The 23,366-nt window shown below is 39.1% G+C and overlaps 1 protein-coding gene across 6 annotated transcripts in view; it reads left to right on the top strand.

Annotated features, from left to right (window-relative positions):
• The first annotated feature begins 14,025 nt into the window (after positions 1-14,025).
• HDAC11 (histone deacetylase 11) overlaps positions 14,026-23,366 on the top strand; it is a 28,395-nt gene continuing 19,054 nt past the window's right edge. For 4 of the 6 annotated variants that reach the window (XM_068694226.1, XM_068694227.1, XM_068694231.1 and 1 more), the window contains exons 1-3: positions 14,026-14,190; positions 15,181-15,329; positions 18,365-18,465. In XM_068694226.1, coding sequence (XP_068550327.1) covers positions 14,189-14,190; positions 15,181-15,329; positions 18,365-18,465 — 252 coding nt within the window. In that variant the 5' untranslated portion in view covers positions 14,026-14,188. Of the gene's footprint in view, positions 14,191-14,242; positions 14,509-15,180; positions 15,330-18,364; positions 18,466-23,366 lie in introns of those variants that run through there. The other 2 variants (XM_068694228.1, XM_068694232.1) reach the window with 2 other exon arrangements.

Consider the following 23,366-nt stretch of genomic DNA (forward strand, 5'->3'; position numbering starts at 1 on the left):
GGCCGGGCCTGCCCCGGCCGGAGGGAGCCGCGAGGTGAGGGCGCCCCGCACGCGGCTGTGCCGAAGTTTGGGCACGCAGCGAGCCCGGGCTGCCAGGGCGCCCTCGGAAAGCGAAAGTGGCCGCCGAGCACCTGGCTGGATTTTCGGGCTCTCGCTGTTGTTAAGCGCCCCGATAACGTGAAGTCTTCAGAAATGAAGTCTTTTGCCCTCAGCAAAACAAGCGAACAAAACCAACGCCAAACGAGTGCACATCGAGAGGAAAAACGCCAGCAAAATGACAGGGCAATGGGAAGGTTATTCTGAAGTGCACCACACACAGATGCCCTGTAACTACTGCATATCGTAGTTATGTAAGTTACACACAATATAAGCTACACTTTCTATAACTACTCGACCCGTGCCCCCTGTGCACAGGTGAACACGCCACACCATCAAACCGTGCAGGCACTCCAGTTACACGTGGGGAGTCGGAGCTCACGCAGTGCAGCAACCAAAATGTTCTGTGCTGCCGCCCTCATGGACCTTCCAAATCAATTACCGCGATTTAGAGTCTAAAAAGAGAGGTAATAGTAGCACACCTAACGAAAGGACTGTTCGGTTAAGGATGAAGCTGAGAATCCAAGAAGCTTACAGCAAACTGAGTAGGCAACTGAAAGGGGAAAGACAGCTAATAGTAAATTCAGGCAAGAATAATGGAGATGGGACTTTTTTCCTGGTGCTCTCAGTGTTTATGTTGAAGTGTAAGACTCTGTCCTGTGAAATAGCTGGGAAAGATGGTCAGTTTCTTTCCTCCTTATCAGGCCTCATCTGATGATACTTGAGCTGCCCCCACTGTGTCTGTTTACTCATCTGTGTTCTCAAAGTATTTCCGTGTATTTCCTGGCCAATGGTATTTACATGTAGTTCCTGGCCATGGAGCTCCTTCCCAAGCTCCATGGCTTTCATTGCTGTGCTTTCTTCCTGCTTAGTTTGCTGTCAGCTTCCCTCCGCACAGCTGCAGAGCCCTGGAAACTATCTCCATCAAAAAACATCAGTCGAGGAAGTATGGAAAGTAGTCCTACGTGCAAGAACGTACTTAAGCAGTCAACAGAGGAATAAGATACTTCAACTGGAATTCAGCATTAATATGGAAAGGGTGGTAGGAGTTAGCTGTTCCTTGTATTTGAGCATTTGGTTATAACCAGCCATTACTTAAAAATTATATGGATGATCTTACCTATGGACAAATGCACACAGCAAAGCTTGACTGGCAAAACTCGCATTGATTTGGCATCGGTCCTGCTGACAGGAGGTAGCTGCCTCTGCATTATGTCTGTGTTCAGCTGCTCCTGTCTGCCTGCAGAGACTGAATTGCAAGAGCGGGCATTACATTTCATTACTTCAGAATAGGTATCATAGACACAGTATATAAAACAACATTCGTTTTTCAATTATTTCTTTATCACTTTCTTTGCTAGTAGAGTTATCATGTTCAATTTACTGTATTAGACTTTCTGTGTCTTCATACGCCTATTGAAGATTTTATGAGAACATCCTCTCAGCCTTACAACTATTCTCTACAGAGTCAATGATGGATTTATAACAACTATAAAACCGAACACTTTGGTTATGCTTGCCAGTATTTTCCTTCCAAGATGCATCACAAGAAGATGTTTGGCCGAACGAAGGCATAAATTCAGTAAATTTCTATAATTAAGGCAGCCAGATAACGGTAGTAAGGAAAGCAAATTTTAAGTTCCAGTAAAGTTGATTTATTTCAAATTATTCAGAAAGAACCACTTGTGTTTAGAAAAACAACAAGGACAAAAACGTAAACTAAGAGCCAAACCTGCCATTCTTTGCATTCTCTAATCTGCCGTGGATGTCACTGGTAGTTTTTCAATGTGTACCAGGTAAGCATGATCAAGTCCCAAAAGAAAAATGTAGTTCTTTCAAAACCTCTTTTCCTGTTGTACAAACCCATTTGATATGCAAGACTTTCCCAGATGGTATAAAACCCCAAGACCTTACTAAATTATTCAGGATGTGTCTGATAACACTGAGATTATGAAACAGTAACATCAGATAAAAATAAATGTTTTTCACTTCAGAGTTTCTCTACCTTTCTAATGTAAATTCATGGTTATTAAAGTAGGCTATTTATAGCTCTTTTCAAAGTGTTACATAATAGTGTTTTTGCCGTGTGCCTTTATACAGAGATAGAAATCATATTAATGAGGTATTCACTGAACAACTGAATGAATGCGTGAGTGATGAGAATTCACAAGAAAGAGACGAGACAAACAAACAAAAATGCCAACCTTTGTTTCCCCTTAAATACATCAGGGAAATTTAGGAAAGCACAGAGGTCTTAAATCTTGAAAATAATTAATATAATATATAAATAGGCAAGTGAATATGTTTAATGACTTAGGTAATAGTACTAAGGAGAATGAAATATGAACTTTTCAAGGTTACTTGCTTTCAAATCCGGTATGTACACCTCAGAAATTTTAAATAGGCATTCAGGTACAGTAATTCTGAGTCTTTTTAAATGTTAACACTGCTCTGAATTGGTTTGCTATTTTCTGTGCTTTAAACATCAGCATGAGACCGGTTGCTGTACCGCAGAATCTTTCCAATTTCCCCGTTCTCCTCCTGCAAAACAGTTTTGCCTTTACTCTGCGCTGGAAATGAGGGCACTGGCCTGTGCCCCTTGGGCACCTGCGCCCTCCCAGAGGCCTGTCCCAGTGCTTGCCCACCCTGGGGGTGAAGAAACATTTCTCCATGCCAGGCTTGAGCCCCCTGGTGTCTCCCGCTCCCTTCCCCTCCTCAGGGAGCTGCAGGGCACAGCCCGGCCGCCTCTCGGCCTGCTCTGCCCCAGCCTTCCCTTGCAGTACACACCTCAGCCCTCCCTTCCTCCAGCTCTTCCTCCAGTCGCTTTCAGGTTCCTTCACGGCCTTTCCATGTGGTAGAGCCCACAGCCGCACACAGGTTTGGGGTGAGGCCAGACCACAGCAGGTCCCCTTTACCCATGCAGCAGCATACTTCTGTATTTCCCCATACCTACAAGCAGTACATAAAACACATTTCAAATTTTTACAAATTACAATTTGTAACGCAATTACAAATTTTATTTTCCATTCTAATATCATTTAAGTACAAAAAATAAGGACATCTTGCTGACCTTGAAGAAACCTAAAAATTTCTGTTATTGGATGGCGAGTCCTTCCAAAGGAGATTTAAGTGGAATAATAAAAGAAAAAGCATGAGCTGTTGGAATATGCAACAGAATATAATACATCATGTACACATTAAAATCTGCTATGCAGATCTGATTTCAAAGTCTGACTGCACCATCTGGTTCAAACTACTCTAAATTCTATAGGTCGTCGTCTCCGGAACTATGATTGCATCGTTCCGTGAAATACCCAAGCAAGCTTTGGACTTGCAAGGATAGTCATGCCAATGCTCTTTTAACTATTTTACAAGTGACAAAAGCTTAAGGTACTGTTCGATAGCTTCATGATTCTTCAAACTCTTCAAAGAAGCTGGTATACAGAGATCAGACTTTTTTTTTTAATGTAAGTTTTTGGTCTTTACTTAAGATATTTTCAGCTTCTTTAAGCCTAGGCAATAGCAGTTAGATTGAATTCATTAAAACTCTGTGTGCTCAGTAGCCTGTTTTTTCAGAAGTCCCATAAAAGGCTGTAGAAATTGCAGGTGCTTGTACTTGCAGAAGTTAGTTTCTTTTTTATGATTTTTTTCCAGATTAGGAATGAAGCACAAGTCATCCTGATTTCTACTGTCAACACTGCTCTTATGTGGAGAATTTAATTCATTAGGCTGTCAGTTTTCAATTCAGCAGGAGGTTAATATTAGTATGTCCCAAGGATCTGTGCTGTAGTTAGTACTTAATATATTCATTAATTATCTGGAAAGGCAGAAATGAGGGGTAGTACAAAAAAATGAGGTCAGCAGGATTTGCAGATGACAAAATTATTTAGCATAAGTCTTTATAAGAGGAAGCTGTGATGAGCTTCATGGAAACAGAACTAGACAAATTGGTGGCATAATGGTTGATGACAATCAGACATTGACAAATGTATGCTAGTGCACATTAGAATGAAAAATCTGAACTGCTTGTGTGCATGGCCCTCTTCTAACTTATCACTAACTCCAAAGGGAAAAAGAGCAGCCAGCACAATTCAAAAATTCTTCTCAATGCTCAGCAGCAGTCAAAATCTAAATAAGTTGTTTTAATACAAAATAAAATAAAATAAAATAAAATAAAATAAAATAAAATAAAATAAAATAAAATAAAATAAAATAAAATAATAATAAAAAAGCATAAAACCCCACAACACAGTAGAAAAGTATCAGTTCCAGTTTTACTTTAAATTTTACAATAAGGCAGGGTCATTCCATCTCACCTGAGACTAGGTAAAATAGGGCCACGTCTCAATAGTCCCTGAATCCATCTTCAAGTCTCTTGTTTCTGATGCAAGAATCTGGAAGCCCACTGTTACAACAAGCTGGGAAACGTTGGCAGAGAGTTTGCCTTCCTTTGCTTTGGATTATCAAGCTCAGTGCCATTTGGTGATACTCTCTTGAACAGACTTCTGTTGCCTTTTCAAGAAGAGATCTGCTTTTTACCAAATATCGCCAGTCAGCTTTTATTCCTTTATGAACACCCTGAGCACATCAGCACTCTTCCATTTTATTTCTCCTAAATAGCTGGCACCTTGGTGACACCGTTTATGTTCTTTATAAACGTTTCCTCTCAGGGTCCCAGTGACACATTTGTATTCTCCATTTTCCCCCATTTCCTTTTCTTATTGGTTTTGGTTCCTTTTGAACAAGTTCTCGCTGCCTCAGATCAGCTGTCTGCATAACAAGCATACTAATCAGGTGATAATGAGACAGGAAGATTAACTTATTTATTAGCATTACACATTCTAAGGTTAGTGCCAAGGTTAGCTACAGTATAAGCAACAGTAATCCTACAAGACAAGGTGTTTTTATAAGATGAAATCTGCTCCAGTTTGATGCTGCAGTTTTTAAATTTTTCTGCAGTGGAAATGCCAGACAGTCCTTTGCAGCAGTGATTACAGCCCAGACCCCAGAGAAGTGTTTAGCAACAGGTTTCCACACAATTTTTAAATTGTGGCTCATTTTAGTAACTGTGGAACAATGTTGTTCTTATTCCTAATGTAAAAGGCATGGAACACCTTGAGTGAAACATCTGAATATTAACTTCTTTTACTATTGTGGTATTCTACCTCAAATTTGTAAAATCCTTTGAGTGTCTCAGATAAGAGCCCCAGAAGTGCCATGCTGTCTTATAAAACTAGGTATCTGGCATAATTCATAGAGGAAAAAAGTTTTAAAGCAACTCTGCAGCTTGCAGTTTCTCTTTGTGAATTTTTCTCTCCATATTTTTATGCAATAGCATTGTAAATTAGTTACAGGGATGCCACTTTTAGCTCCATGTTTGTCAAATGAAATCACATATGGATTCTCAGCAGTATGTTACAGGAAGCCCTAGGTTTTTAGAGATGCATAAGTAGAAGAAAAAAAATATTTTTCCTTTATTAGTTTTCATTTCACAAAGAGAACCTTCTTTGTTCAAAACTGACTGTTGTAACGGCTTTGAGTCTCTGATTATTGCCAATTATTTGAATAAAGATTTGTTATTATTTGAAAGTATGAACTTTTGGGCTCTGACTAATTAGTAGGACAGGAGGGCAGAGAAAAGTAGTAAATTATTCACTCACATTTCACTAAATTACAATGAAATGATCCTTTCAAATTGAAAAGCACTTGGTGAAAAGCAGGAGACAAATGAGATTTTTCTGTATAAATAATGAAAAGCCCTCATTTTTTAAATTTGAAAAACAAATAAAAAAACACATTTACGTAGCTTTGTAAAATGCTGGGCTTAGTTTTACTGAGTTCAGAACACATCTTGTTTGACCTTCATGGAGTTTTCTTTCATATGTGATTCCGCATCTGCTTAGCTTTAATGACTGTAATGCTAATCTACTGAAAAAAATTACACTGAAGGCTCCATAACCATTTTTTTCCTACCAATATATGCCTGAGTTTTGTCTCACAGTGAACTAAATAGATTAGTTATATTGCGGGACTATGTGCATGTGCAAGTACTATATTTGCAAAAAATAACAACATTTGCTTCATAATTCAAATATTAAGCAATATCTCAGTCTCTTAACAGTGCCCTTTCCTTAATCCTAGATCTTCTTGTAAATGACATAATTTAATTAAAAGCAATTCAACAGAGCTCAAGATATTCCTTCCGTGCAATAACCATCTGTAAAGGAACTATTTTATCGACTTCCCAAATTCTTCAAGAAATTGCATCATTATAACTACAGGCGCTCTGCCCCCCAGCAGATTTATGCATGTACTTATCTTTGTACACTGCAAGTCCAGTGAATTGTTATATTTAAATTGCATCTGTTGGTATAAATTGATCCATATCTGTGAAATAAGCGTGTCTGAGAAGTAGATATATGACCTGGAATTCACATTTGTTTGCATTTGCAGTAGTTTTTGCTACTTTGGCATTTTGCAGTGCTGAGTCCTGCTGCAGCCTGCAGTCTATTCTGCTGCTACTGGGTTGGTACAGTTCAGACTAAGGTTTGAAAAAAATTTGTTTAGCTTTCTAAGGGGCAAAAGTTATCTTTTCAACCAGATAAATCTACTTTTCTTTCAGAAGGGACTGTAATGAATTGACGAGCAATATGTTTTTAACTTTTTCCATATTTGAATGAAAAATTAAAATAAGTAAGTATCCAAGGGCAGGCCTGGGCCTTGCTTGGCTTTGTACATGTGGGGCATGAGCAGGTAAGGATCAGGTAAGCCTTCTAGTTCAGGCTGGTGACCCAAATATATACCTGGCTATTGATTAAAGCTGATTATGTGTTCATATACATTATGTGGTTGTATTTTGTTACTATTTGTCATTTACTCTTCATCTCTTAGTGTTACCCTTTTTCCTAATAACAGAGCAAATCTCCAGTGTGCTAGCTTACATTAATAATAAATTACGTTAATTGCATTTTAGTTACACCATTATAAATGGATATTAGATACTGAGTTTAATAATGCAGTTAAATGGACAGATTTACTTGGCAAACTGCTGAAACCAACCTTCTTGTAATGCATGAGTATTTGGTTTTTGATTAATGAACCAACAGCTCATATATCTGATATTGAAAAGCAGGTGTGCAAAGCTCTGTCTCCACATTGAACTGATCTTCACCTCCTTTCCCTCCTCCCAGCTATCCTTTCTGTCTTTGTGAATACAAACTGCAAGCAAAATGATTGTCTAAGAACATGGGTAAACTGTTTAAACAGGGACAACCCAAAGCACATTGCACTGCCAGGAGAGGGCACCAGTCTGAGAAAATATTGTGTGTGGCTTATTTCTCACCCAGCTAGAATAACTCACAGTCCTCTCCTTCTGAATCTCACTATTCACTAGGGAAGCTGCTTCTAATTAGCTGTAGCTTGAAACATCTGCCAGCTCACCTCATGCCCAAAACGTGCCACGAGGCTCTGTGGTCCTTGCGGGACACGAGCGTTGCGCCACGCGACTGGGGCACCTACAGTGGAATAAAAGTCATCAGGGACGACCGATGCTGTGCCTTTGGCCATCAGGTTACACACGGTTGGAAGTACAAAGAAGGGGCCTCTGCAAAGGCTTAGCTGTCTTGACAGTTTGAAGGAATCAGATACACTGCAGCAATTCGGCTGGGCTTACGTGGAGGATGGCTTCCAGTCTGGATGATCCCTGCACTGGAGAGGGAAATACTGTTTTGTGAGGAGGTTAATTGGTTTGGGGAGGAAACACAGAACTTAGTTCTGCCCCCACCCTCCCAAACTCCCCTGTTTAGTCATGCAAACATCGAAATAAACCAGTAACAGCTTGCCTGAGGACAGGCTGTTATAAAACGTACAGACAAGTTCAAATACAAATATGCTTAAAACTTAGGAATAAAAAAATATAGAAAAAGTACAAATTACCCAAATCAGGCTATTTGGGCAGAATTAAAATGCATACATATATATATATTTTTTCCCCATGTATGACTTTATTTAGCCTTTACTTACCTTTTCAAGTGGTGCTGGTATACGGACATAGGCCTGTCTGAAGAACCCCTGCCCTACTCAGGAGCACAGAAGAGCTGATACTTTGCTATTTTGTTTTCTCTTCATTATTGAAGTACATGCCCTGGAGCCTTATCTACTGCCCATGATTCAAAATGTGGTCTGAAGAAAGATAATTAATTTCCTTTTCCGTCACGTCCAACCACCCAAGAACCACCACCAGTGAACTGATCTCCCCAATGTTCCTGCAAGCCAGAAAACTTGCAATAGGCACAGTTACAGGAGTAGCGGTGTTAATGAGGCTTGTACACTGATGGACAATGGAGACACTGATGCAAAATTCACAAGTCTCAGTCATTTGAAATGCTTGTTATAGGGGCTTGTTCAGGGATTTCTGACATTAATATGTTTAGATTTTTCTCTCATTAATTGAATGTATAACCAATCCTGTAACTGAATGCCAACCTCAGGCACCCCCAAACAGCACATTAATACTGAGCATCTGTGAAAGGCTTTGGTTCGACTTCTGAAGGACTCAGTTTCAGAGGCAAGGCTGATTCTACTCTCACATGGGGACAGCCAGGAAGACAGCAAACTCATCTGCATGTCTTGGTTTACCGTGCTTGGCTGTAACAGCTTTTTTACGTAGATGTGAAACTGCAAATCCCTGAGGGCTCCACCACATTCAGAGAGGGGATTTCTCTCCCTCTTGGTAGCCTAAGGACATGGATTTCACAAAGATCAAGACCATCAGCTGAGGCACTAGAAGAGACACAGATGACCATAAAGAACTCACTTTGTGATTAATTCCTTATTGTGTAAGAACAAATTAATAGTTAAACTTGAGAGAGAAAGAGCATCAAATACTCTCAAGAGTTTCACTGATGCGAGAGAAGGGCTGTGGGGAAGCAGAATGGGAGGCCTATAGCACAGGGCAAGTCAGCAGCCAGGGAGCTGAATCACCCCGGCCCCTACTTTGCTCTGGTTTTCCCCAGCTTTTCTGGTGTCGAGGGAGTCAGAGAAGTCCTTACCCCCTGCTGCTACATTTAATCACCACACACCACAAATCAAGATTATATAAACTGCAATTAATGCAGTGCTAATACAAGGATGGGTGTAATCACAGTAGCTAAATGAGAAGGGTGCTAATTGTTGGTCATTGATATACTTCAACTGATGAGCAGCCTATTAGTGTTAGAAACGAGCCAGGTTTATTGCTATCAGGTTGTGTGATCAGCATGTCTTTGTCAAAGTAACTTCCTGTGGAATTAAAGTCAGAAATGAGCTCCTCCTTAAACGCTAAGGGAGGGTTTTGTTGTTGCTATTGTAGGTTTGTTTGTTGTTTGCTAAGGCAGTTAGAAAACCTGGTTTGGGTTTGTTTTAATTCTGACCATCAGCAAGATAGGAGGTGGTGAGGAAAACAGAAAAGGCCTATCTTTTTCTGATTTTCTCTTCCTCTGTGTAGATATTATCAAAGATCCCTGACCTAGATACTTTCCAACAAGCGTTTCTTACACTGGCACTGTAGCAGGGTGTATTTAGTCTATCTTTGTTCCCATAATACTCCTGTTATCTCTGTTTCTATGTAAGTAATACACACGTATAATGATTCTTCATAAATCCATTGTGTTTCAGTTGTTTGTGTTCACCCTGTTAAGTAGCTGGTTGCACCTCTGAAGGGACCTGCAAATGTATTATAACTTTGAAAACTTGTTGCTCTGGAAAGCACCTTATTGTATTAAACACAGTTTTCTCCATTTTTATATTGACTTGCAGATGTTTACAGTGCATGAGAGTAAATCAAGCCTCCTGGCTTCCTTCAGCAGTTGGTTTAAAGCTTTAGGTTGAGTCACTGCAGTGAATTTGAGAAGGCAACCTGAAGTCTTTTAGGAATAATCCCAAAGATTAGAATAATCCCAGCCTTTGCTGGGATTTGTATCATCTGAATTCTGTTATGATAGCCTGTATCTCTCATTTTGAAAATTACGTGACCCTGAAGGTACAAAGCAGTGGCTAGTGGTATCATGCTCTATTGTTTTAGAAGCTGAGGATTTCAGTTAGATGCCATTCAGCAAGGGAGAAGGGCTCAGGCTAGTACCAGTGAAGATAAGAATGCGAGAAGAATAATGATGTCTTTAAGGAGCGTTCAGGCCTTGCATTTCCAGCTGTTCTGAGCAACAATAAGGAAAGAAAACTATCAGTTTCTGAGCTAAAAAAAGCACAGACCTTTTCCTGCTCTGCTGGATTATAGGAATCAATAATTTCACATTTTCTACACACTGTGGAAGTAAATGCCTGATCTCAGTCATGTCATCACATGGCAGATCAAAGCCCTTGGGATCAAAGAGATTAAAGCACAGGTTCTCAGAATACTGTTTTCCAATTGGAAAACAGATGAATTTATAAAGAAAATTTAATTAATGAGTTCTTATTTAAAAATATAAAAATACAGAAGTAATTACATCCCAATGTAAAAGCAGTCCCATTTCCTTATAGTTCTTTACAAGTGTTTCCTCCTGATTTTATCTGTAGCATATTTCTTTACGCCACCTGTTTCAAAAGAATAAACTTAAAATAGTTTGACAGCAAATTATCTGTGATATGGCTCTTACTTCTGTCCTGAGGGTATCTTGCCCCTTAAAGTAAGGACATTTTGCATCTCACAGCCACAGCACAAGGAGATGATTTGCACACTGCTTTTTTCTACACGCTGCCATGACGAGATGGAGGCGAGAGTTTGGAGGTGGCTGAGTTGCCTCCATACAGAGGAGCAGCATGCCTGTGTGAGTCGGGCCCTGATCAAACCTACTGAGGTTATCCCAGCTCTTGCATTATTCCAACTCTGAATGTTAGAGGCAGGACCTGGACACGTTGTAGGAGGTTAAAATAACGCTTTAAGATGCAATGACTCTTAATTTGGCATCATACTTCGGTGACCCAAAGGATTCATTACATGCAGATTCATTACATGCATCCATAGACCCAATTTTCTTGTTATTATGGATTTGCTATCACTGACTTTTGTCTCTAATTCCAGTTTATTAATATATATATATAAAAAAAAACACCTTATGTTTCAACAATCATCAAATTTTAGTCATTCCAACACAATGAAACATCAGAACTAAAGGCATTTTCTGTTTTATGAGAGGTTGAGAAGCTGATGATGGGCTTATACTGTCCCTTCAAAAAACAAGGTAGTTTGCCAAATTCTGTCTTTCTTCTAAGGAATGAATGTGCAACAAATTGTAAGAACAGATGTAATAACCAGATTCAATTACTGGCAAACCTAACCAGCTTTTTTATTATGGGACACTATTCAGACACATTCTTCTGTTTACTGAAATAAGTTTTTTGCTAGTATGCTGGGCTCAGGACCCACCTTGAAATGGATCCACACAAGTGGATCCCTGGACTTCAAAGAGTCCAATCATATGAACAGCTTGTAAAGAGTTCTGTGGAAGGCTGGGGTCATTACCCGTGTGAATTTCAACCTAGAGCCACATTATAAAAAAGTATTTCTCTTCGAAAGGAAGTCTCTCCTTCCAAAGGTGTTTTTTTTATGATTTTCAGCATGAAATGAATGATCTCCTGGATGACAAAGAGCAAATTAAACAGGCCAACCTTGAGAGTTAATAGGCTGATGGTTATTTATTATAACAACGATATGCCTGTGCTTTCAAGTATGCAGCAATTAATAAACTCCCTTACCACAGGACACCAGTGTTATCCATAATGTTGTCAAAACCATTCAAGTTGCACTTCGTCTCAACACAAGGAGAACTGTATAAGGATAAAACATTTCCTTTGTCTCAGGAAAATAGAGCTATCAGTCTGAAAATAGCATCAGTACACTGTACAAGCTGGGCTGTAATTAATCTATTTTCTCACTTTTACAATGCATTTGGGGCCTAATTTTTGAAGGATTCAAAGAAAAAAAAAAAAAGGAAGGCTGTGTTCTGTACTGTCTGTAACTATTTTTTACTTGTTATAGGTATGTGTCTTTATTCTGAATGACTTTGGTCATATTCTCATAGTTTTTGCTGACTTATATATGTTGCTTTACTTTTTTGATTGTAAAGCAAAGATTAGAACTCAGCAGAACTCTTAAAGGAAATATCTTTCAGCAAAAAATATGGATTTGGGTATTCCAGTACATTTTGTCAATATATATTAATTTAAGTTTGTTGGTTTGTCTAATTTTTTTTTTTATTTTTTTTTCAGATCAACATATTTCACTTACACATATTTAAAATAATTTCAGGTTAGACTAACTTTTATTTTTAATCCATTTTCTTTTAAATATTGTGATATCACTTGAAACCCAAATCTTCTTAAACAAACTTTTTGAGAGTGAACCAAAAATGTTGTTAGTTCTGCTCTGTTTTTTTCAACCATGCTGTAAGGTTTCCTAATCCACCTGCCTTGAAAATTCAGCTGGCAGAACCTAAAGCTCTGAGAATGGCCGAAAGCCAGTATGGGTCATTGTTGTACATGTACATGTTTTAGGCCTGCTTCATGAGGAAGTTGTCACCTTCCTATATAAAAAGGTAAGACCAAACAACAATATTATGCCCCATGTGATTTGTTTAAAAACTTAGTAGTGTAACTGACAGCAATGAAACTCATTGCGTAATGAAACTAAGCGTAAATGTTTCCACACTTGGGTTGTTCATCCTCTGAGGTGAGCACTGTGCATTTGCAATCACAGAATGCCCAAATGCATCCAGTAATGCAGGGGATTTATAAACAATATTTTCTAATTTCTAATATTTTAAACTCAGCAAGAGTGAACAGTTATTAGTCTAAATGTGCAGAGCACTTTCTTAGGGTGCCTCCGAGAGAGCAAGCACATCTCTGCCACCGAAGAAGAAAGAAAAAGGTGCTCCTGAGAGGCCTGTTGGGGATCAGTCTGTGGGTAAGGAGAGCTTGAGTTACGGTAGCACAGGAGGGAAACAGAAGTAACTAATGTCACATCTAGCCAGCACAGAGAAGACGCTTTCATTTGTTTTTGTTGGGGTGAAAAAATTAATGGTGAAGTCAACTTTCCATTTTGAGGAGTGTGGATGTCACAGTTCAGATATGAATGATAAATGGCAGAGCGTATATGGAAAACAATTTACCATACCCAACAAATAAGGAAGCTAGTCTGCAAATGTTTTTAATTTATGATTAGAAGTTAATTTAAATGAAAATGAAATATTATTGTATTTGTAACTAATTAACGAAGCAACTCAAGCTTTAATTAAACACCAAGCATTAAGCAGTTAGTACCAGACTAAAAGGTAGATATGCTGAACTAATGCTGAGGCATGTGCATGAAGGGCTGGAACAAAAAGAAATGTTAATTAAATGATAATGTCAGAGGGACAGACTGTTTTCTCAGGATACCAGTCTCCTGCTGCTGAATAAACACCAAGGTGAGGTCCAGGCATCCATCAGAACCACATGCCAAGCCCAAGCCAGCATATTTCACAAGGAGAGACATTTGTCTGGAGCCCTCGTACAGAGGCGCTATTCCTCCTGAGGAAAGAGTACTTCTGCATTTTTATGGGCTGCTTGACAGGCGCTGCTGCTATGGAGGGCCATTGCTCATGATGCTGGTATTGATTCAGCTGTACCATGGGAGAGGAACTGCTTTTTCTGTATGTTCAAAGGGGATTAGTAAAGTACACTTAGAAATTGGCTCTCGACTTGAAATTGGCTCTTGGCTCGTTTTACTTGTGTATGGTGGCTCCAAATTTAGCAGTGATTCCTGAGGGAGTTCAGCTGCTCATCGCGATAACATCACGATTTCACCTCAGCTTTCCTCGTCCTGCTCCCCCCTGCTGTCCCTCCTCACTCCCTAACGCCTCGTTCATTTCATTTCACCACAAGAACCGCGTTTTCCTGCCCGCAGAGCCCGTCGCTGCGGACCTGCTCTAACCTCCCGCCCCCGCCACACCTCAGCGGGCCGCCATTTCCCTCACGGCCCGGCCCCGGGGCCGTGCCCTCCGTGCCTCCGCCCCGCAGCGGGGCGGGCCGGTGGGGCCGGTGGGGCGGGGCGGGGCGGCCCGCAGCCTGCCCGGCGGGGATGTGAGTACCGGGGCCGGGGGGGCAGCTCTTGGGGGCGGCCTGGGCCGGTACCAGCTGTCGACAGCGGCCGGCCTGGGCCTGGTAGGCTCGGGGGAGCCGGGAGGGAGCGGCTATCTGCACTCCCGCAGCCCCGAGGGGCAGGCGGCATGTTCCCGGCTCGGCCGGGCCGCTTGTCCCGGGGGGTGAGGCGGGGGGGCCCTGCTGGTGCGGGGAGCGGGGCCGCAGCCGCTGCCTCAAAGCCTCCGCTGTGCTTTGGTGCCTGTGGGGGCGTGCGTTAGAAGGGCGGTTTTGAGCGTGTTTCGGCTGGAAATAAGGGAGGTCTGTTTGCATTGTTCATCTGACAAAGAGCCCTTCTGTCTGCTCAGCAAGTTGGGAAGCCTCTTGTAAACTTCGAGTAAAGTCTGTGGAGCGAGAGAGGTGTTCGGGGTGCTGGGCGGGGGGCAGGAGGGACAGGAGCAGGTGAGCGGGCGCTGTGCGAGCAGGAGCCTCCCAGGTGTGGCCTGACCTGGCCAGCGTGCGCACGCGTGCTTCAGGAAAGGGTCACCAAGTGTGCTTCTAAAGGAGCCCGGCGATGTGTTTATTTGAGGTTATGTCAGCTCATAACGCTGGGTGCACCTGCTGAGACAGAGGTACTGCTCAGTGAACGTAAGAGGACTAGGGGAGAGAAGCAAATGCTTCTGTTACTTCATTTCTGCAGTTAACCTCGTGTGCGTAATTCACTCACGTATGTTCTTCACTAGCTTCTCTTCCCTACTGGTTATTTAAAAAGTTTTGACTGTGATGATGGGAAGTGAGTTATGTTACTCAGCCTGACCCCACTGCAGGTGTTCCTGTTGGTAACTACGGGAAATAGCATCGCCAGGAACCGTTCCCAGTGAAAAGCTGATCATAATAAGAACTTTAATTGAATTCTCAAAATATAAATTCAAAATGTTGAGTTGCGTGTGTAGTTTCTAGAAGCAATGACTAGTTTGGTGTTTGCTTTTAAAGGCCTCACAGAAGCGAGTTGTATGAAGACGTTCCATCAGTATGCTGGCCTATCGTATATTCTCCAGACTACAACATCACATTCATGGGACTGGAGAAACTGCATCCCTTTGATGCAGGGAAGTGGGGAAAAGTAATCAACTTCTTGAAAGGTAAAGTAAGAGAATATACCACTCAGACCAACATTTGTACAAATTGATTAAAAGAAGTATAATTAGCGCAGGCTTCTGTTAGTAATTGCCAATATACTAGTGACTGTACATCTTCACTTCTCCTTGGATAGATTTAAGCTATGCACTTTTGTCGCTATTGCAGTGCTTTAATATTCTGATGTATATGCAGATATTAATTTTTACAAGTTAAATTGGTTGTAGGATTTGAGGTAGGTTGAGTGTCACGTGTTACACATTCCTGAAGGTCTTCCACATGAAATACTGCAAAGATGAAATTGTGTCTTGTTAGAGCAAACATCCTACACCAGGGCTTTTGAATACAAAGTTTTATTTCATGGTTCTTTGAAAATGTAAGTTCTTGCCTGCTTTACTAAATAAAGCCCGTGGTTTTGTTTTTGGCTCCATCATGGTGTCTGTACTTAGTGAAACTTGTGAAATCTGATTGAAAATACAAGCTCATTAAAAGATTTGCTCTCCCGAGAGGTGTGAATAATACTAGTCAGAGTAACTAGCTTGGTTGACTTCATTCTGGCCCAGAGCTTTACAAGTCTGATTTAAAAGGAGTAGGAAGAAACATAAGTACAGCAATGTGTTAGACAATCTTGAAATATTCCAGGTCTTTGTGATTCAAAGGGAAACATGAACTGTACAGAATTTCATTTCTTGGCCATTATGAGAAGGATTCATGTGGGATATATGAGAACTATTTCTACCTCTAAAGTGAGTGCCAGAATATTGTCTTCAAGCACAGCCTGAGTCAGGTGCCTTATGTACCTGGCTTAGTGCCGTGTTTTGATACAGATTGGTAATGATTCTTACATTTTCTTTCAGTGCAAGACTAGTGTATGAGAACATTTCCTTTAAGTTTCCCCTTGAAGATAGCTGCTATTTGTAGTTCGAGTTCTTTCTTTTGAAGACTAAGCCTGGATCCAAAACTGAATGCAGACTTCAATTTTGTAGCACTAAATGGAAAATTCTTCCCATGGTAGCTGCAAGCTTACAGTTTGGCTTGCAAGACCTGCATTGCAGTTTGGGAGTACTGTGTACAGCTTTCTGTAGCCAGTGTGCTTCCATTGCTTTTGTACCTGGTGTAACAAGAAAGAAGACATTCCATCTGGCTTGTGAAACTACAAGCGTTAATGACCAGCTTGCTGCGGGCTGTAATGTGCTTACTCATGAGGCTGCAGACAGTCTACTGGCAAATGGCACTTCCCAGTGTGAAAGATCAGAGCAACTTGTATAAATGCGTTCTTTTATTAACGTCATGATATTATTCTGATAATGACTGAGAGGAACTTTGAGACCTCTAGTGACAGGCAGAACTTTTTGTGATGGTGCTTGTTATTGCTGCTTAAATAAATTAGAAAATACAGAAATAATTGAAGGAAATAGAAACGTAAGAACACAAGTTAGAGGGAGATCCTATAAAAACTTGACATTTTTATCTAAAATTTAAGTTCGTTCATTGAGGTTAAAAGAACAAACAAACAAAAAACACACCTTTTCTTGCCAAGACAAAGGTTATCCAAGAGCCAGGCCTGTTCCATTTATGTGGTCCTAATGACTCCTTCAGCTGATGATCTTTTGCAGTGTAGTATTGCCCTTACTATTTTAGGCTACCTTGTATTCATTTAACTGAGGTCGAATTAATTCTAACACTCCATTTAGTAGCTGGATCTGCCTTCTAGCAGTTAACTATCCATGTATTGGATTCCACAAGTATCTTCTGAATCAAAACCTTTGCCTTTCTGCTCCTTCTCTGTGTGAAATCTTTTCCTCTAGCTCTTTTCTACATGAGATGTCCACTCTTCCCTCATCATCTCTGACACTCCTGGTGTTCTCTGGCTCTGTAGTAACCTCTGTTAACAGCTGATCTGCACAGTTCCTATTATTTTCTATAAAATCATCAGTGAAAATCTTTCTACACTCACTTTCTTCTTCCTCAGGAATGAAACTGTTAGTATTTTGGCTTTATGTCTGACATGAATGAATTAAATGTTTCTCAAGCCACAGTCCAGAAAAACATAAGCTTGCCAAAGTAAATATTGTTGCAGGTGCTGTTCTTGCATAACACTAAGAACAAAATCTTTCATATTTTTGAATTGATTTTCCTCTACTCCAAGTATTAGAATTGAAGGAAAAGCATAGTTTTAAACTCCAGTCCTGTAACAAATACTAAATTTAGTCTGGGAAGATCAGCATGATGCCTTATATTTGTTGTAGCAATTTGTTGATACACTTTGTTGCTTTCCCTGATTGCTACATTAACAAATGTATGCTACATCAACAATGTTTTTTCTGAACAGCTTGTGTTTTTTAAGTCAACCTAAACTTGAACTTTCTGGCAAGTATGCATTCAATTGTATTACCTTTGCAAAACGTCACTCCAAGATTTCTGTATATGAACAACTTTCTCTTTTAAAACCAGGTTTTAAATAAACTATCTTTTGGTCTCTAAGGGAAAGAATTAATAGCTGCTCATTGGTATTTCATGAAATTAAATGAAGCTAGGAGTGTGACAGATATCACAGTTACGTGTAAATGTTCGCTTCCATGAATATTCAAGTAATTATTATTTTTTTTTTGGTGCTGCTTTGATTTAGGGAACTGAATACTAGTATCAACTATGGAATTTCTTAAAGCATATTAAAGGAATATTGGATGTATAAGTACTAAGATTTCTCAAGTGTATCAGGTCTTAGACTGTAAGGAGTCTTGTGTTTCTTCCTGTCTGTCCTCTGTTAGTACCGGTCTTTTCATTCAGTTTAAACAAGACATTACCATGATTACACTGTGAAAAGTTTCTGGAAAAAAAAAAAATTAATAGTTTACATGTATAGAGATTATGTATTTGGAAATATATAAACACTGAGTAAACACAAAGGGTTGCACTGATTTACGTTACAGATATAGGAATTAAGTCAAGGTCAAAGTAGCTTCTTAGGCAATGCGGAGTATGGGAAGTTAAGTGATTGTATACAATGACAACTACAATTTTTCTCCTGTTGTTTCAGAAGAAAAACTAATTGGAGATGACTTGATTGTACAGGCACGGGAAGCTACGGATGAAGATCTTTTGGTTGTTCACACGAGGCGCTACCTTAATAAACTAAAGGTGCTGTACTTACTAATGTGTCTTTCAAGCTAAGTGTCTAGAAGTAATGTGAAGGGTAACATATATCCTACTTGATTCATTATATGATCATTTTTTACAGATTATAGATCAGTTTTTCATATTTTGAATTCAACATTCACTTTGAGAATAGTGAAAGAAAATCACAGAAATACAAGGCAAGCCAAATTACAGAACATGGATAGGAAGAGGGTCTACCATCTTACATAGGCATATTTCAGCAAAGTTGAAACGTAAGGAAAGTTATGATGTTTGAGATTCAAATAATATTCTCCTTAGTACCAGGGATTTGGCCTTGAAGTGTTGTTTTGTTTTACCCTAGTAAAATCTGTTTTTGAGGTTGAAATCTTATTGAAGAGCCCTGAAACTGAATATGTTATTTCATATTACTTAATATGAGGATTTCTTTATGGATTTGAGTTTTATACAATCTCAGAAGAGTGTCCGAGTAGGAGTTCTGTCATTAGTCTGTTGAGGGGGGGGAAACAGTGGTTTCATACTTAAAGACTGACTGTGTCAATGGAATACAAGAGCCAAAAGATCAACGTGGGGCATAATCTTGTGTGTTATCTGTATGAAAGGTTCCAGTAGTGGCCCATACAAGGTTAAGTATTCATGAAGGAAAAAGGAGCGTGAATCGGATATTTTGAAATGAAACATCCATTTGTTAAACTTGCATTTAACTTTAAAGCATAAACATGTGAGATCATTGTTTCTGAAAATGTATTGTCATCCGTAGAAAGAATTGCATAGTGGCAGGTGACACTGCTTTTTGGTGGCAGCTCTTTACTAGGAGGGAAGGGGAGAGATTTATATTAAAAATAATCTTTCATTTCATAATTCAAAAGAAGTTACTTTGTCATCTTTGTCCTTCCTCAATGAAAGAGTCCTTGTATTGCTATTTCTGGAATGTTTTATTTTTCTGTGTAAGAAATCTATTATTTGTTTGACTTCCTCACTTTTAATCCTTTTCTGTATTCTTTTAGGCTTCTTCATTCATTGCTAGGAAGTTACTTGCAATTTCATACATCATTAGATTTGATCTTATTGCAGCTATTCTTGATATTGAGCTTTTAATTCCATGGAACCACCCACCTCTTTTTACTGAGTCACTTTGAAGCAGGACGTAATGTGCATAGCTCTGTTTGAAATACAATAATATTTTTAGTACCTGTAGGGTGGCTTCACAGAGAATTGTCTGATAACCTGTGTCCTGGTGTTCAAAACCAGTATTGTCTTGTGCTTCCAGATGTCATTAATTTTATCTCTCATGTTGCCCTTTTACTTGAGAGCGTATTTCCTACAGTTGTAGGAATTGAAAGATGTCATATTGGTCAAGCTAGTGAATTCCTGCCAAGCAGCAAAGACAAAAGTGGTTAGTTGCAAACAAAAAATAGCATAGCTAGACATGGTAAGGCACAAGGCATCTTCTCTGCTTCCTCATGTGAAGTCCTCTGTGTTACTTTATTCTATTTTTTTAGTTCAGACAGATACGGATCTACCAAAAAATGGCATAGTTTTGCATTATGTCATATAAAATTTGAACATGAATTTGGTGGTATATTTCCATGCACTTGCAAGAAGAAATGGTGTTTGGTACCTTAAAAGAAGCTGAAGAAACTGCCTAGGATGATTCTGCATTTCATAATTCAAAAGTAGTTATTTTGGGCTGGGGTTGATTGTAGTGGAAAGAAAACTTGCTGTGCACAAAGTAGATCAAGCAGTGTACTGTAAATCAGTTCTGTTTTGGGAGAAGGGGCGTACCTGTTTGCCTGCTTAAGGTAATATGAACACTCCTTAGACCAAAACTTGGTGTTTTAAATTGAAGTGACTCTCCCCTCTGAGATACTCCTTTGAAGAATTAAGGTCTGTAAAGTAATGACTAGACTTTGGATAATTTCCTTGCTGTCTCTTTGTCTCTCCTCGCCATCTTGTTCTAGTGTTACGGAAAATAATGAATTTCATGTATATCGGCATTCTGAAATTCTAGGCAATGAGGTTTAACCTCGTTTTGCACTTCCTAAGTCTTACACTTGAAACATTTTAATCTGACTCAGAAGTCTTATGATAACATAAGTGAGTGAATACTGAAATGTGAATAACATGGGTAGTGCTTGTGTGTCAGTCAAACGTGAGATGTGCTTTTTCTGGAAGTGACCTCAATCAGGTGATAATCAGTTGAGCTTACAAATTTTAGTGTGTTTTCACATATTTGCAAATGATGTAGATATTAAGAAAAAGTACTCACTTTCTTGGAAACTTAAATTTTTATGTCTAGTAAAAAGTGGATGTGTTTCATAAAACAAATCAATGGAAATCATGCTATGTGGACATCTTGTTATGTATGAGATCAATGTATCACATCAGAGATTTATATACTCCTTCACAAAGAAGCATAGAGGTTCTTCAGAATGAATTTTACATAGGCCTAGAGGGCTCTGACCTTGTGATTACAGAGAGTGTTTTCTAGTGCTTGTGTGGTTTGGCTCATGCCCTGTCGTCTGAGTGCATCTGCTGTGAGACACAGAGCAAAGATGGTAGGGCTCTTGGGCATAAAAGCAGTAGAAGCAGCTTTGTACAATCAGTTCAGGCTGTGATATCTCTGGCTGTTTGAGGTGTTCAAGAAAACAGCACAAAATGGATTTGGGCAGTGTGCATTGCTGTAGTTGACCATAGATGACTTGGTTGCTGAAAACGTGGTTTTGGTTTGGGTAAAATGAGTACCACTGCAGGTCCTTACCATTCCCCTGCTCCTGTCCTCAGTTCATGCAGTTTCATGCTGTCACCCATTCTCTGCTTCCTATGTCATGCTTTTTCCTTGGTTATTTTTTTTCAATCTTCATTGGTGAAACTTTTGTGAAGGCTAGCAGTTGTTTTCTGGAAAATATTCATTTAGAAAATCATGAGATGAAATAAATGTATTAGTTTTCACCTAAATTTTTGTGCGAGAGTTAATGTGTCAGGTGAAGGAATATAAAAATGTTATTTTAAAGATTATGGTATTTGAATAGAACACTGAACAAGAGGACTCAGTTACAGGGAGAAATACCTGACAGGCTTCAGTGTTTATACTAATGTGCTAGTGCAGTAGAGCATTCTTTGCAGCTAAAGTGTCTGTTAAGCCTCTTAAACAAGAGGATGAGGTAGGATTTGGTGAACAGTGATTTGTTTCTTGTTAGCATTCCTAACTCTTCAGTTGGAAGGCTGATACACAAACATTGCAGTTCTCGGCTGGTTGGTTTTCTTGGGAGTAGCGCCCGGCTACCATTAGATTTTATCAGTTCAGTAATTTATGAATACATTATTAATAATTATTAATAATATTGCATCATACCTTAACCTGGAAGCTTCTGTGACTTGCAAGCTTCTTAGTCTCCTGTTTGTTTTCATGTTAATTCAAGTTAAAAATCTACTTCCACCATCTATTGAAGATGAGCATAGCTCATCCCCAATGACCTTCTAAATAAAAAATTGTGTTAGAAGCTTGGTGTTGGATTTTTGAGTCTGTGAAATTTCTCTTAAAGCTGGGACCTGCTCCAGAAACTTATCAAAGATTTAAACACGGTTTAAATTTAGATATTACAGAATATATATATTTTTAATTTGACATGTTGTTGGCTATTTTAAAATGCTGGAATGCAATGAATGCGTAACATGAAAGGCAATACTTCAGAGTTCAGTTTTGGTCATTCGTGTGCTTTTTGTATTAGTCCAGGATGATCAGCATAAAAGCAACTACTTTAGCTTTATCTTCCTAATATTAGTTTTGCAGTTTAATTTTTAGTCCTTGCATCCTTACTACCACATATTCTAATACGTTGGAAATTGTTTATCCGTATTAAGAATGGAGGTTTTTATAGTCAAGGAATAACAGCTGATAGTGGTTATGATTTTATTATGAAGTCCTGCAGGACTACGCTCATTAAATGCGTATGTTACAGAGTCTGGGCTTAAACAAGAACAATTGAGAACTCTTGAGGTTTCTTTAGTTTTAGGGGTTTGGAGGATGTAATACACTCCTGGGGGATGTTGCACTTAGCTAAACTTAATGATACTGCCTAGTAGTTAATTTGGGAGGAGGGGATATTGAAGGAAAATATACTAATTAAGGGTTGACCCAACTTCTTTACTCCTTTTAAGAAAACAGGATGTGATGTTTAATTGAGACTTACATGTGTACATAGTTTTATCTGAAACACAGGAATGTAAATAAATAGTTTTTTTAAATCCTCTGATCAGCAGTAGGAATCTGTGAAGTTACAGATTTATGTATCTACTAGAATGTCATTACAGAATCAATAAATTGATGATGACGGTGAGAGCAAGTATCTATCAAAAGAAATAGTAGCTGATGTTTCTGTATAATATATACCATTTGAATGCAGAAAATAGTGATTTTTTTTTAAATTCGCATTTGATGGGTTATTCTGTATCAAAGGAAGCTAATCTTTATTTCTGTGAAGATTTATGTTATGGCAGCTAACTGATGGCCTGGAAAACATAGTTAATATAGTCTTCATCTGTTCAAAATCATTTCTTATTTTTACAACTTGAAAAAAGTCTGCAATTATATCAGACCAATTCCTTTTGAGTTCTTTTTCAAACATGTACGTAGCTGTTCTGTAAATGTGTTGCAGAAAATGTTGGAAAACAAAATTAGCCCACGGAAGAAAAAAAGCAAAACTACCCACAGTCTGAGGCAATACATTTAAGAAATGCTATAGTGGTGTTCCTTGAGAAGCATTTTCATTGAAGTCTGCAGCTGTATTCTTGAAACAGACTTTCTTTACAGTCAGATGTTTCTTTTTCCCCCATATGTCAGGAATTGCATAAACACAGTGAAGTCCAAAGCAGTGAATGTTTTTGGACTTGAAGCTGCTCTG

The sequence above is a fragment of the Anas acuta genome, chromosome 11, assembly GCF_963932015.1.
Source record: "Anas acuta chromosome 11, bAnaAcu1.1, whole genome shotgun sequence".
NCBI lineage: Eukaryota > Metazoa > Chordata > Aves > Anseriformes > Anatidae > Anas > Anas acuta.